The following is a 15,930-nucleotide window of genomic DNA, read 5'->3' on the forward strand; positions in this document are numbered from 1 at the left end:
TAAGAATTGGGAGCGGCGGCACACCAGCCTGGTAAATAACCCCCCAGATCTGAGGTCGGTATCCGTGACTTCCCTTCTTCCAGGTTCATATGCTTTCAAGGGGCTCGGTTCCTCTGCCCAAACCCACCAGGACGCCTCACCCGCCAAAGACAATCAAGGCCTAGAAAGGGCTCTCTCCCTGCCCTAGATGCTGAATGAATCCCCTTCCCACCACCACCTCCCTCCAAACCTTCCCTTCCCGCTCCTAGTTCTCACCTCTCGGTCCGAAGACCGCTCCCTCCCCATCCATTCCACCCCGGATCCCACCCCCAGGCTTCCCCAAGCCTCCGCTCTCCTCCTGTCAGGGGGCGGAACGCTCACCTGCTCTATGGCGAGCTGCACGTCAGGCGTGAGCTGCAGCACGGCTTCCAGCTCCTCCACGAACTCCAGTTCCTCCTCCTCCATCATCCCGCCGCCCAGTTCCCTCCTGGCGCCCACCTCGACCCCGAGTCTCTCCTCCAGCCGTCACCCAAACTCCAGAACCACAACCCTCTTCTTGCAGCGTTCAGGTAAACCTCCTCTCTGTCAGCCAGCCGGGCACTTCCGGAAAGCCGGGCACTTCCGGGATCCGGGGCACTCTGGGATAGCGGAGGACTGACCTCTGGTTGCCCGGAGAAGGCGTTCCCGTCACGTCCCGGGAGCCTCCTGGGGCAGCCCTGTGGGCCCGCACCCCCTGCCCGCCCTCAGCTCTCCCTAACGTGATGGGGGCCCACTTTAACTCGCCGAGGGCACGCCCCCCCCCCCCCCCACTGAAGGCCCCGGTGTTGGGGAGGGCCTGGCCGCCCTGGCAGGACCCCCAGTGAGGGTAAGCCCCGACAGCGTCGCGACCGACCGGCAGCAACCCTCCCAGGCCGCGAAGCTCCCAGGGCCCCCTTGGTCAGGGGCAGTAGGTATCCCCCTGCCACCGGGGGAGGAATGACCCCAGCTGGTAAGTGGCGATGCTGCCAAGGACATTTTGTCGGAGGGACAGCGTCCACTTGACATTTAAGTTCCTCACGTGCCAAGCCTCTAGACAGAGTTTTCGGGGGGGGGGGGGGGGTGTCTGCAGCTTCTCCTTGGGGCGGGGGAGGAAGGTGGCTCCTTAGGTATTGCTCCATCGCCGGGGAAATGTTGACTTTCTGAGACTCAGTATTTGGAGTCTAAGTCCCATTCCACGACCGATAAGCTGTGAGTTCTTGAGCAAATCCCTGCATCTGCCCTGCCTACCCTACAAGGATCTGGTGAGCATTAAATATAAAAAGCGCTATGCAAATTTAAGCTAGTAATACAGGTAATATTAGACTGTCTAGGTCTTAATGCACCGCAAAGGAAAGAGGCCAGATCGCCCTGTGCAACCACTTTTCCCGCGGACACTTAAAACAATGAAGCGACTGCAGCCCAAAGAAGCGTTGTTTTACCAGTTAAACATTGTAAAATTCCAAAATGGAAGAGTCCCTGGTCCCACTGAGCTTTTTTTTTTTTTTTAATTTATCAAAGTTGTTTATTGTAAAAACATAGAGGCAATTTCTAACAATAAGGAAAGCCTTAAAAATACAAATTGGCAGGACGCCTGCGTGGTTCAGCGGTTGAGCGTCTGCCTTTGACTCAGGGTGTGATCCCAGTCTGGGATCGAGTCCTGCATCCAGTCCGCATCCAGTCCGGCCTTGGGCTCCCTGCGAGGGGCCTGCTTCTCTCTCTGCCTTTCTCTCTGTGTCTCATGAATAAATAAATAAAATTGTTTTTTTAAAAAATTGGCAGAATAGTATAACAAAATCATGGTTTTGAAAGTTACTTAATGACATGGAAAAATGTGCTTAATATATACCAGAAAGTAAAATGTACATTTGGGAAAGCAAAAATGTACAGTGTAGTCCCAGTTTATGTGTGTTTTGCACATATAAAAATGATAGGAAAGAAATAGTACTGTTCTGTGGGTGATGAAATATACACTCTTTGTATATTTTCCCAAAATGTCTATAGATAGTCTGTAGTGCTTTTATAATACTTTTTTTTAAAAGGAAAAGGTAATTTTATCTACCTGTTTTGGATCTTTATCTTTTATATTAGGGCATAATTTACAGATAGTAAAATTCACCTTTCAGTTTATAATGCCATGAGTTTTGATAAATGCATATAGTCATGTCACTACCATCCCAAACAAGTCCTAGGACAGTTCTATCATTCCTCCAAATTCCCTCATGCTCCACCCATTGCCTGGCTACCACTGACCTGATTTTTCTCCCTACAGTTTGACTTTTTCAGAACATGACATAAATGGAATCCTATAATATGTCACCTTTCAAGTCTGGCTTCTTTCAGTTAGCCTGAAGCTGTTGTATTTCATCCATGTCTTTGCATGTATCAGTAGTTAATTCCTTCTCCTTGAGTGGTATTCTACTATGTAGCTGTATCACAATTTGTTCAAAGGACACTTGAGTTGTTTCCAGTTTTTGGCAATGATGAATAAAGCTGATATAAACATTCATGGGCATGCTTTGTGTGAACAAAAGTTTCTATTTTACTTGGGTGAATAGCTAGAGGTGGGATTGCTGGATTGAATGGAAAATCTGTGTTAAACTCTATAAGAAACTGGTAAACTGCTTTTCCAAAGTTGCTATACCATTTTTGCATTCCTACCAGTGATGTATTAGATAGAGTTCTGTTTGTTCATAGAGCTTATTTTTATGACAATAAGAACTAACATTTCCTAGCCCCTAATATAATGCCAGGAACCATGGTAGGCAGGCATTGTCTCTTTTAATCCACATGCAACTCTGAGGTTAGAAATTAGTAACGTTGTCCCATTTAGCAGATGAGAAAGTGGAGATATGGCTAAAATTAAAAAAAAACTTTTCCAAAGTCCCATAGCTAACTCTTCTGAACATTCATTCACTCATTCAGTAAACTCAATAAATGTGTTAAGTGAGTGAAAGAATGTTCCTGTTACTGATAGGTGTTTCTACTAGGCTAGGTCCTGGGAATTAAGCAGTCAACAAAATTGACCAAGTGCCGGGCTCCATAGCTATTTCCGTGCCTGAAAAAGGTATTAATACAAATAAACATAACTGTGATGCGTCTAATGAAAGACAAATCAAGTATATGTTGAAAGACTATTTTGATAGTGTCCTGATTGGATTTGGGGGTCAAGAAAGGCATCTCTGAGGAGATTTTTAAGCTAAAGCAAAGGGTGGGGGATGGGAAGAACCAGAGGTGACAGATGAAAGGAATGGTATGTGCAAAAAAGCTTTTAGGATGGAAGAAATTGGCCAAAGAGGTGGGACTTGGAAAGCCATGGGGAGAGTGGTGCAAGCGGAGGCTAGAGAAATAGGTAGTGCCAGATGACTGAGACTCCTGAAGGTCATACTAAGGAATGGGAAGCCATTGAAGAATTGTAAGCAGAGAAATGACATGGTCCAGTTTAGCATGCTGTGTGATCCCGGAGTCCCGGGATCGGGTCCCACATCAGGCTCCCTGCGAGGAGCCTGCTTCTCCCTCTGCCTATGTCTCTGTCTCTCTGTGTGTATGTGTCTCTCATGAATAAATAAATAAAATCTTAAAAAAAAAAAGGCATTTAGGGGACACAGCACATGGGTAGATCAGTCGGTTAAGCACTAACTCTTAGTTTCAACTTCAGTCATGATCTTGGGGTTGTGGGATCGAACCCAACATTAGGCTCTGTGTTCAGCAGAGCTTCTTTCTCCCTTTCCCTCTGCCCCTTCCCCCGCTCATGCTCTCTTTTTCTCCCTCTATAAAATAAAATAAATGAATAAAATCTTAAAAGAAAAAAAAAGGCATTAAGGGGCACCTGGGTCGCTTGGTGAAGAGTCCAACTCTTGATTTCAGCTCAGGTCATGATCTCAGGGTTGTGAGATCAAGCCCCATGTTGGGCTCCATGCTAGGCAAGGAGTCTGCTTAGGATTCTCTCTCCCTCTCCCTTTGCCCTTCCCTTCTCTAAAAAAAAGTGGGTCATTAAGATAAGTAATAAGTAATAACAGGCTAGACTGATTTATTTATGATAAAAGAGGGAGGTAGAAGGAAGAAGTCTGGAAAGAGATTATACAGTCTTAAGATAAAATATGGAAGTTTACATACATGAGACATTTGGATATGAGAATGAGGAGCTTCTAAAAAAAAAAAATGAAGAAGAAGGAGCTTGTGAAAGTCTCATAAATGAGCCAAGCTTTAAAAAATTATTTTTCCGGGCAGCCCCAGTGTCACAGCAGTTTAGTGCCGCCTGCAGCCCGGGGTATGATCCTGGAGACCAGGGATCAAGTCCCATGTCAGGCTCCCAGCATGGAGCCTGCTTCTCCCTCTGCCTGTGTCTCTGCCTCTCTCTCTCTCTGAATAAATAAATAAAATAATCTTAAAAAAATGTTTTTAAATTACTTTTCCTGTTATGCAATGGGATGGGGTATAGTTGATGACAGAGTATTACAGAAAACATATTTTCCCACTTGAAATTTCACCTTATGCATAAATTCAGTCTCTAATACTTAAAACACTCACATACCTTGGAGAGCCTATCTTTTAATAGGGAATAGAAAAAGGATGGATTGATAAGAGAGGATAGGCTGAAGGGGATTTGTGCAGTGCATCTCTGAGAACAGCATCAAAATAAGATGGAAAAAAACCAGTAATCCCCAAAATAATGTTCATAATGTTTCTCATTATGCAAAAAAAAAAAAAAATTAAGTCCATAGGATGAAAGTATTAACTATTTTAAGCCTCTGTTGGGGCACCTGGGTGGCTCAGTGGTTGAGCTCCGGATGTGATCCCCAGGGTGCTGGGATCAAGTCCCGCATCGGGCTCCCCATGGGGAGACTGCCTCTCCCTCTGCCTATGTCTCTACCTCTCTTTCTGTGTCTCTCATGAATAAATAAATAAATAATCTGAAAAAAAAAATAGCCTTCGTTAATGAAATCCAGTGAGATCTCTAAATTTCATGTTCCTGTCAATTTAGCATTTCTAACTCTGTTAAAAGGTGTCTCCAATACCCTGTTGTATTTGCAACTAGTTTCATTGTTTTTGAAGTAGCTGTACTACATTAAGTAGACAGCATGCAGAGTGTGTTATTTTATAAGATCAAGATAGTATCATTCTTCCATTTAAGCTTCCCCTCCATAATGACCTTCCCCTAAACAGCTGACCTTTTTGTGAAGTTTCTTGTAAAGAAAACTGCAAGATGTCTATATTACTGGATCCTTACCTACTAAGCCAGCAGCATAGCTCCTTCCCAAAACATATTTTTTTAACCAAAAATACTCCCTGCAAATTTCCAAAATGTCCCCTAGGACTCTCAAACCCTGTCACAGACAGATCCTTTTTTTTTTTTTTTTTTTAAGATTTTATTTATTTATTCAAGAGAGACACAGAGAGAGGCAGAGACACAGGCAGAGGGAGAAGCAGGCTCCCTGTGGGGAGCCTGATGTGGGACTCGATCCCAGGACCCTGGGATCACGCCCTGAGCCGAAGGCAGATGCTCAACCACTGAGCCACCCAGGCGTTCCCACACAGATCCTATTATTATTATGGGTGGCAAAGTTCCCATCAACTTGTAATGGAGAGTCTAGTTTGATTTCTGCAAGAAATCTTGTTCAAAAAAATGTTTGCTTGGCACTCCTTTAGTGGAATAAGTGGCTTTTCATGATGATAGTCTTTTGCTGTACATTCCTCAAGTTTCTGAATATCCTGAACACCAGCATTCATTCTTGATTGGCATTCAGGTGTTCTGCTTGTTCCCATAGGCTGGACACCCAGTTGTGCCTTGATTGGTACTCTGGTTCTCTGTGCATGCCCATTCTTGCTAAACAGATCATAATCTCCAGCTAGCTTCAGCAGCTTGCCTGTTCCCACGATCATAGCTCAGGCATTCAGTCATGCATACGTGCTAGCTCCTGGATGCTTTTAGAACCCTTCCATGTTGGCTCCATTGGGTTTGCATTCAGTAATTCCTTCACATACTCAACAAGGTGATAATTATATGTCAAAATGACAAACCCTTTTGTGTCAGTCTTATACTTTACAACAAAAAAGAAAAACATTTGTTTTATGAAATTGACATTAACTAGTACAATCATTTTTTTTTAAAGATTTTCTTTATTTATTCATGAGAGAGACACAGAGAGAGAGAGAGAGAGAGAGAGAGAGGCACAGACACAGGCAGAGGGAGAAGCAGGCTCCACGCAGGGAGCCCAATGTGGGACTCGATCCTGGGTTTCCAGGATCACACCCTGGGCCGAAGGCAGGCACCAAACCACTGAGCCACCCGGGCTGCCCAACTAGTACGATCATTATAGTGTATCTACCACTAATTCATTGTATCTAACACCCTTGAGTATCTTACAATGCCATTGCCACTTCCAGCCCTGTGTTCTTGTTTCTTTGCCTCCCCTTCTTTCTGTTGCATCCCCTGAGCTGGATCTTCAACCACTTCTCTTCTGGTCTATACCAGTAGTTTTTAATATTTTTTGAGTCTGGATCCCTTCTAGGACATGAAGAACTCTATGTAGGTCCTTTCCCCAGAAAAATATACATTTGCACATTTTGCATGGAATTTTAAGGGAAACGGAATTCCACTGAATATTTATTAAACTTCCTTTAAAAAAAAAAGACTATTTATTTATTCATGAGAACATAGAAAGAGGCAGAGACATAGGCAGAGGGAGAAGCAGGTTCCCTGCAGGGAGCCTGATGTGGGACTCCATCCCAGGACCCTGGGATCACAACCTGAGCTGAAGGCAGCCACTCAATCACTGAGCCACCCAGGCGTCCCTTAAACTTCTTTAAAAAAAAAAAAACAAACAAACGACTTTTTTAAGTCCATGCCTTCTGCTAAACATAAAAAACTTGTGGGCAACCTTCCCACACATAATATTCTCTAGTTTTCACAACCACTGATAACACAAGGTGATATCCCTTCTCCACCAGCCAAGAATATTTTGCCTGGCTGTACTTTAGGTCTATACCAGAAAAACTGTTAAAAGTTTTATTTCCTAAATATAATATTGTCCAAGATTCTGACGGCTTCCTCCACCCCAGTCCCCCATTGAGAGTCACTGCTGAGACTGCTCCTGTGGCCATCATTAATCTCCAAATTTTTTATATCCACATTTGGTTTTCTCTCCTTAGGGTCAATCTCATAGTTACAACTGCCTATGAAAATCTTGACTTTTTTCATTCTCAATTGCTCTTTTTCTTTGCCCTCACTGCCCTTGCCAAACATGGTTCTCTGTTGGGTTTAGAGTGTAACATTTTATGAGCCGATATAATCCACTACACTAAATGATAGTATATGGTTTTAGGAACTAATACAATGAAGTACATTTGCATTGTACTTTATACCAGCTTAAATATCTTCTCATATATGTGTGTGTGTGTTTGTGTGTGTATAAAATGGGAAAAATCTTGGAAAAATCAAAGCCACTGTCTTCTAAGAACTTTTATGACATTTCAACACTTTAAAAAATGATGACCCCAAAAGTATGTTATATGTATGTCATGTTTTTAAAAATATTACCTTTCATGTATTTTGGGAGGCAGCATGCTCTTCATTTTTTTTTTTTATTTATTTTTTTTTTTAATTTTTTTTTTTAATTTTTACTTATTTATGATAGTCACAGAGACAGAGAGAGGCAGAGAGAGAAGCAGGCTCCATGCACCAGGAGCCTGATATGGGATTCGATCCCAGGTCTTCAGGATCGCGCCCTGGGCCAAAGGCAGGCGCCAAACCGCTGCGCCACCCAGGGATCCCCAGCATGCTCTTCTTCATCCCATTTCTAACTATATTTCAAGATATTCACATGCATGTACTAAATAATGTTCCATAGAAAACAAGCATGTTTAATAATTAGAGCCATTATTTTCTAGGTGTTTATTATGATTTTCCTTTTTTTATATTTATGTAACAACCATTTTTATTGGAAAAACTCATACAACACAGGAAAGTGTAAAAGTCACTCTTAATTTAAGGTTTACTCCATATACATACTCATGAAACCATATGAGTTCATACTCATGAACTCCATATACATACTCATGGTATTTTTTTCCTTCCAAACTTTTCTTTGCATGGTTATATAGCAGTGACTGTATAGTATCTTATAGTTTGGCCATAGCATAAAATATTTTACTTTTTTACTGGATATTTAGATTTTTCCTAAGTTTTTGCTATTACAAAAAAATAATACTATATCCTTGTAATACATATTTATACTTCTACCAGCATCAAGAAAATTGCTATGTCCCTGTATCTTTTTTTTTTTATGTCTCTATATCTTTATGTACACAGGATATTATCAGGGTTTTTTGTTTTTTTTTAAGATTTTATTTCTTTATTCATGAGAGATGCAGAGAGAGACGCAGAGACATAGGCAGAGGGAGCAACATGCTCCCTTGGGGGAGGCCAACGCAGGACTGGATCCCAGGACCTTGAGCCAAAGGCCGATGCTCAAATACTGAGCCACCCCAGTGCCCCATTATCAGTTTTTTAAAGTTAATTATAAAGCTTTCATTGGCCTTTTTGTATGTCATCTATATCCAGTTTATATTATTTGAATAATTCTCTTGGTCATTTGTGTTTCTTCATAATTTGTAGGATCTTTTGGCTATTCTGGGTATTAATCCTTACTCTGCTATGTACTACAAATATTTTCTTCTTAACTAATACTTAGCTTTAACTTGTTAATAGTGCCCTTTGATGTACAATTTTGTTTTAGCATACACAAATCTGTCTTTTTCTATATGACACCTGGGGTTTGTTCCTTGTTTGGGAAAGCTTTCTCTAGTCTGTGTATTATAAAAATATTTTTCAAACTTTTCTTCAATACATCTGTAATGTTGCTTTTCATCCTAAATCTTTTATATATCTGGAATTTATGTTTGTGTTTCATGTGTGGCAGTGTATTACTTTTCTAGGACTGTGTATCACAAATTATCAAAGGCTGAGTGCATTATGACAACAGAAATGAATTTTCTCACAGTTCTGGAGGCCGGAAGTCTGAAATCAAGGTGTTGGTAGAATTGATTCCTTTTGTGGGGCTCTAAGAAACTGTTCCAAGGTTCTCTCCCTTAGCTTTTGGTGGCTGCCAGCAGTCTTTGGCTTGTAGATTCATCATTCCAATCTCTTACTCCATCTTTTCTTCTTTTCTTCTACTCCATCACCTTCCTTTCTGTGTCTGGGTCCTTTTCTGTCTCTTACAAGGATATTTTCTTTGGATTTAGGGCCTACCCTAATGCAATACGGTCTCAACTCAATCCTTACCACAATTAAATCTGCCAAGACCCCATTTCCAAATAAGATCATGAGGTTCTGGGAGGACATGAATTCTGGAGGGGGACGGTATTTAACTCATTTTATTTTTTCTGAAGGAAGTCTAATGATTTCTGTGGCTTTCTTAGTCCATCCTTTCCCACAAGTATGATATATTTACCACAGATTAAATTTAGTGGGTCTAATTCAGGACTGTGTTTTATTCCATTGATCTTTTTGTTTCTTCTATACTGTTTCAATTATGATAATTTGAGGGTGTTGTTTTGATATACTGTAAATTCCTTCCTTCCTTCCACCAGTATTCTTTATTCAAATATTTCTTGGCCATTCTTGCACATTTTTTCTAATTCATATAAGCTTTAGAAAGAGCTTACTGAGTCTATTAAAAACATCTTAGGAAAAAAAAAAATCTTAGGAATTCAATTGGAATTGTATTGAATTTATAGATCAATTTGAGGAAAATCGACATGTTTACAGTATTGAATCTTCCGTTTAGGACCATGCTCTCCATTTATTTATGCTTTTTTTTTAAAATATATATATTTCTTAAAGATTTTATTTATTTATTCAGAGAGACACAGAGAGAGAATCAAAGGCAGAGACACAGGCAGAGGGAGAAGCAGGCTCCATGCAGGGAGCCTAACGTGGGACTCGATCCAGGGTCTCCAGGATCATGCCCCGGGCTGCAGGCGGCACTAAACCACTGCGCCACCAGGGCTGCCGTATTTAGGCTTTTATATCTTTCAGTAAAGGTTTGTAGCTTATAGGTCTTGCATATTTCTTGTTAGGTCTAAAACTAACAGATTTTATAAATTAAAAAATATACCTAGAACTAATAGAACACTCTATGTTGTTAACTGTACTGGGATTAAAATTTTAAAAATACTGTAAATGGTCCTCCTTTTCTTTCTTTCTTTTTTTTTTTTTTTTTTAAGATTTATTTATTTTTGATAGACATAGAGAGAGAGAGGCAGAGACACAGGAGGAGGGAGAAGCAGGCTCCATGCCAGGAGCCTGACGTTGGACTCGATCCTGGGGCTCCAGGATCGCGCCCTGGGCCAAAGGCAGGCGCCAAACCGCTGAGCCACCCAGGGATCCCCCTGGTCCTCCTTTTCTATTACATTTTCTAATTGATATTTGCTGGCTTATAGAAAAGCCATGTAATTTTGCATATTGGTCTTGTATCCAGCCAGCTTACCTCGATTATTTTATTCTTTTATTTCAGTTGATTTTCTTCATTTTTCTTGATAAATTACTATATTCTCTTTCTTTTCAATGTTACAACCTTTTTTGAAGGTTTATGTGTGTGCTGCTATACTGGGCAGGACCCAAAAGTAGAGTGTTAAACAGCAGCAGATGGAGTGAACATGGCACTTAAAATTGAAATAGAAGAAAACATATAAAGTTAAACCAATCAACCCACAGATGCTGCATAAGACAACAATGGACTTATCATACATAAAAGATAGACAGTAGCAGAATCTTGACTAGCAAGTGCTCCCATCCTTTATATTGCAGCAGTGTTTAAAACTTTCTGAATCCTTCTAAGACCTCTGTGGGGCAGCTCCATCATGTTACCTGACAACATGGAAATCTGTACTGCCTCCAGGGCAAATGTATTTCAGTCTGGCTCATAACTAAACAGTTTATTCAGTCTTCAGACTCACAATTAATAGTTTGTGAGGGGACACCTGGGTGGCTCAGCATCTGCCTTCAGCTCAGGGCAAGATCCTGGAATCCCAGGTTCGAGTCCCACATCGGGCTCTCTGCAGGGAGCCTGCTTCCTCCCTCTGCCTGTGTCCCTGCCTCTCTCTTTGTCTCTCATGAATGAATAAATAAAATCCTTTTTAAAAAATAGTTTGTGAAGTCGGTCACAGACAAGTAGTGACAGTCAGCTGCTACATAAGTATGCACTAGTATGCTTGGGGCTGAGGTTCTTGTTGCTATATATATAATGAAGATTCCTTCCCAAATAAGAATTTTTAGTCTTTGTAACTAATTCACTTTCTCTGCATTATTTATACTTTTTGGCCATGTGGGTTTTCATCACAATCTTGTTGAGAAGTAACTAACTGTTGGGGTGGAAGTTGCCTGTGTGGTAAAAGATACTACAAACTTAGCTTCACAAAGAATGGTTTTCCTTTATTGCTTAAACAAGCACCAAGTGCCTACGTAATTACAGTTTACTAAATAGGTTAATAGAGCTCAGCCTATAAAAAGCAAAAACTAGAGACTTAAGTAGCAGCTTGAGTTTCTATAGGTACTATGATGCCCAGTTTAAAGACAGAAACTAAATGCTAATAAGGATAGGACTCTTACTATTTTTAAGTTTAAAGTTACCAGAACAGGGACGCCTGGGTGGCTCAGCAGTTGAGCATCTGCCATTCAGCTCAGGGCGGGATCCCCAATCTGGGACGAGTCCCACATCAGGCTCCCTGCAAGAAGCCTGCTTCTCCCTCTGCCCATGCCTCTCTCTCTCTGTGTCTCATGAATAAATAAATAAAAATCTTAAAAAAAAAAAAATGTTACCAGAACAGAGGCACCTGGGTGGCTCCGTTGGTTAAGGGTCTGCCTTTGAGTCAGATCATGATCCTAGGGTTCTGGGATTGAGTCCCACGTCCGGCTCCCTGCTCAGCAGAGGACCTGCTTCTCCCATTCCTCTGCTTCTCCCCCTGATTGTGTGTGTTCAATCTCTCTCTCTCTCTCTGTGTCAAATAAATAAAATCTTTTTAAAAAGGTTTAAAAAAAAATAAAGTTACCAGAACAGATGAAGACCTTGTCTGTTTTTGTGCCAAAGTGTGCATCTGTAGACAAACCCACTCTCCCCGAGTTAAGAAGATAATCTATAATAATCAAAAATCAAATACCTTCTGACTTATTAAAAATTAGGTTTGTAAAGATTGTAATAATGTTGAAAATATTTATAAGTAAAATATTCAAAATTAATTTACAGCATAATCTCAATCAAATATATAATAAATGCATTTAAAGAGGACTGGGAAAAAATCTACCAAAATATTAATATATGAGAGTAATATATCTTGGTGATAGCATTATTTATTATTATTTTCCATAATGGGCATGTTTTACTGTCTAACATATCTATTTTTTCTAACATATTTTAAAAATTTTATTTAGAGAGTGCATGTTAGCTGAGGGTGAGGGGGTGAACAGAGGCAGAGAGAGAGAGAGAGAGAGAGAGAGAGAGTCAGTCTCAAACAAACTCCACACTGAGTGCAGAGCCTGATGCTGGGGCTCGATCCCACAACCCAGAAATCACAACCTGAGATGGAATCAAGAGTTGGTTGCTTAACCAACCAAGTCACCCGGGTGCCCCCATATTTTTTGATAAAAAAACTAAAAATACCATTAGAGTAAGCAAAATAAACCTGTTATGGAATTATTTATGAGACATGAAGACATTAAAAATTATTGATCTGATGATTTAGGAAGGCAGCTCTATTTGTTCACAGCAATTTGCTGGTTCTAATTCATTTCAAATGTAATTTCCTTAATGGTTCAATGCCCTTGAATATTTTTTTAAACTTGAGTTTAGAACTCACACTACTTTTGGCTAGGTGTGATTATCTGCAAACAAGCAAATTTTTGCATTTACAGCAAAAGAAGTATGTGAAAGTGCCTTAAAAATATAAAGCAATACACAAAGGCAAGTACCATATAATCAGTTCTTTGTGTAAATTAATGGTTTTTATTGACAGAACCATTATCAATGTTGTACCAGAGCAAAGACTTCCCTGTGGTGTGCAGCTGTGGTCACTGTTTGTGGAAACCATTTGCTTGCGGTGTGACTGTGCCTCTTAGACTTACAGTTTGCTTTTGCACATAGTCCAGGATAAAACTGAGGAAGCTGCAGCCTGGCAGCTGGCTAAGGCCAGGTCTAGTTCGTCTTCAATCCAATAGATATTTACTGAGAAGTTTCAGAGCAAGTAACTGTGCTGCCAGCTATAAAGAATAGCCCCTTCCTGTGCCTGGCATGTAGTTTACATGTATTTCTGAAAATCTCTCATCTAATTCTTGCAACCACCCTGGGAGGTAGGCCCGGGAAGTCATGTTTTACAGAGAGGTTAAGTAGTTTTCCCCATGTCACACAGCTTGTTGTAGCAGAGCCAAGACTGGAACTCAGGCCCTCTAATACTAACCCCTGCGCTGTATGTCGTGGTTGTCCTCTGGACTGACAGGCCCTGCCTGCCCATCAAGAGGCACAGTCTAAAGGGGAAACACACATACAAGTACACAGACTAAAGGGGAAACACACATGCAAGTATCAGTGCAAGGCCATAATGATCAGGTGTTCCTGTGGAGTGCAGAGTGCAGGATAAAGAGGAGGGTGGCGATTGATTCACTTCCTCCTGGCCACATTCTGTCCTAAGAACAAGCTGCCTCCTTACTTGATCTTCAAATGCAATGTGGCTTTTGCTGGTGTCAGCCTAAAGGGAATGCTGTTCCATAAAAGGCTAGCACTTTCTCCCTCTGTACATCTCCTTTTACCTTTCTGTGTGTCTTACTGCCCCTTTCTCTTGTTCACTTGTTGTGAATTCCAGTCTCTGTATCTGAATCTCTGTTTGTTTTCCTGAGTCAAAGGAGATGTATCTTGGCATTTTATTCCTTGTAACTGCCCTGATCTCAGTCTTCTAATAGATCTGCTTCCTGTGCTATATCTTTCTCTCTGTGTCTCCCATCATTTTATTTCTTCCCTTGTTCTTCTTGCTCTGTTTCCAAAGCCCCTATACAGAAATGAAGTGCAGTTCTAAGCAAAATAACTCATTTCAGCATAGAGTTTGGTTTTCTCTGTTATGATTTTTTTAAAAAGATTTATTCATGAGAGATACAGAGAGGCAGAGACATAAGCAGAGGGAGAAGCAGGGTCCCTGCGGGGAGCCCAGTGCAGCACTCGATCCCAGGACCCCGGGTTCACACCTTGAGCTGAAGGCAGATGCTCAACAGCTAAGCCACCCGGGGTATCCCTCTGTTACGGTTTTTTTTTTTTTTAAGATTTTATTTATTTATTCATGAGAGAGAGAGAGAGGCAGAATCACAGGCAGAGGGAGAAGCTGGCTTCATGCAGGGAGCCCGACGTGGGACTCGATTTCGGGTCTCCAGGATCAGGCCCTAGGCTAAAGGATGCACTAAACCGCTGAGCCACCTGGGCTGCCCTGTTAACAATTTTTTTAAGTAGATGGGTGGATAAAGACCTCCAAGGTCTCAGTTCTGGAGCTTGAAATGAAGATGTTCATTTGTGAATCTCAGTTGTTTTTTCTTGACAGATTTTTCTGGATAGGAAGAAAATGTCCTTGATCGAGGGTAGCAGCCCACACATCATATATCTTAATGACATTCACCTGAGTATTCTCAGAGTCTCGTACAAGTAAATATGATATTTTCAATTTAAGGCTAGAGAAACCAGGGAGTAGAATGGGAAGAGTTCTGCTATCCTATTCCCTAATGGTGTTTAAAGGAATGGAAGAGATAGGGTAGGAACCAGAGAAATCCCACCATAGCCCTCCCAAACTGGGAGCTTTATAAACTCCCTTTCAAGGGAGTTTTGTAAATGAGGTTTGCCTTGACATCAATGCAAACTTCATTCTCAAAACCCACCTACGAGGCATAATTAAAAATTCCTTGGGGCACCTGTTTGGCTCAGTGAGCCCCTAATCGGGGACCCTGCTTAGCAGAGAACCTGCTTCTCCCTCTCCTGCTCCCCCTGCTTGTGTTTTCTCTGTCAAATAAATTAACTAAATCTATATAAAAAAAAAGTAAAAAAGAAATTAAAAAAAAACTTAAATCCCAATCTACAAGATGAAATCTCCATGAACATAATCAGGAGCCCTGGGTTCTAACTGAGCCTTGTGACTTCATAGGGTGGCATGTCAGTTTACCATTCTTCAGTTTCTTCTAAAAGGAAGTAATATGCTCACCTACCTCACCGGATTATTTTGAGAACCAAGTGAGATTAATATATGTGAAAGTGATTTGAAAAATTGTGAAGGTATATATACATATGAAATGATGTTAATAATAGCAGCACCAGAGCCCATAAACTACACTCCACACATTTAAACTAGGAGGAAACAATTAGGAACAGTTGTTATTAATCAGAAACTATATTGTGAAAAACACTACTCTTCCCTTGCTTATCAAGGTTGAAGAGAGTGTAGTCATTAAGTGCAATGATGCTGAAGGCAGACAGTAATGAGTTCAAATCTCAACCCTGCCACCAGCAGTGTGAACTTGGCGAGTTTTTTCCTTGCTCTGGGTCTTACTTTGCATGCACGCAAACACACACACACAGAGGATAATAGATTCTTTGTGAGGATCCAATGAGATAATGCTTGTAAAATGTTTGATATAGTGCATGGCACATAGTAAATATTCAATAAATATTAGCATTTAAAGAGTATCAAATATTTCTTGAGCGTTGGCAATGTGCCAGGCCTAACTTGGGAAACAAAATGAAAAGACATGGTTCTGTTTCAAAGGGCTAACAGTTTGGTGGGGAAACTTACATACAAATAAAAGCACATGCTCACTATTCAAATGCAAAAGTGATCTAGAAAAGGAAATTTATAAATGTGCCTAGGAGAAACAGGTCAAAACCTTCCTGGAGGGCAGCCCAGGTGGCTCAG

General features: G+C 41.0%; 1 protein-coding gene across 1 annotated transcript in view; it reads right to left on the reverse strand.

Annotated features, from left to right (window-relative positions):
- Positions 1-578, reverse strand: part of VPS53 (VPS53 subunit of GARP complex) — a 141,459-nt gene extending 140,881 nt beyond the window's left edge. Inside the window, exon 1 of the mRNA XM_041725241.1 lies at positions 361-578. Coding sequence (XP_041581175.1) covers positions 361-447 — 87 coding nt within the window. The 5' untranslated portion in view covers positions 448-578. The remainder of the gene's footprint in view (positions 1-360) is intronic.
- Positions 579-15,930: the final 15,352 nt, after the last annotated feature.

Source organism: Vulpes lagopus, chromosome 12 (assembly GCF_018345385.1).
Source record: "Vulpes lagopus strain Blue_001 chromosome 12, ASM1834538v1, whole genome shotgun sequence".
NCBI lineage: Eukaryota > Metazoa > Chordata > Mammalia > Carnivora > Canidae > Vulpes > Vulpes lagopus.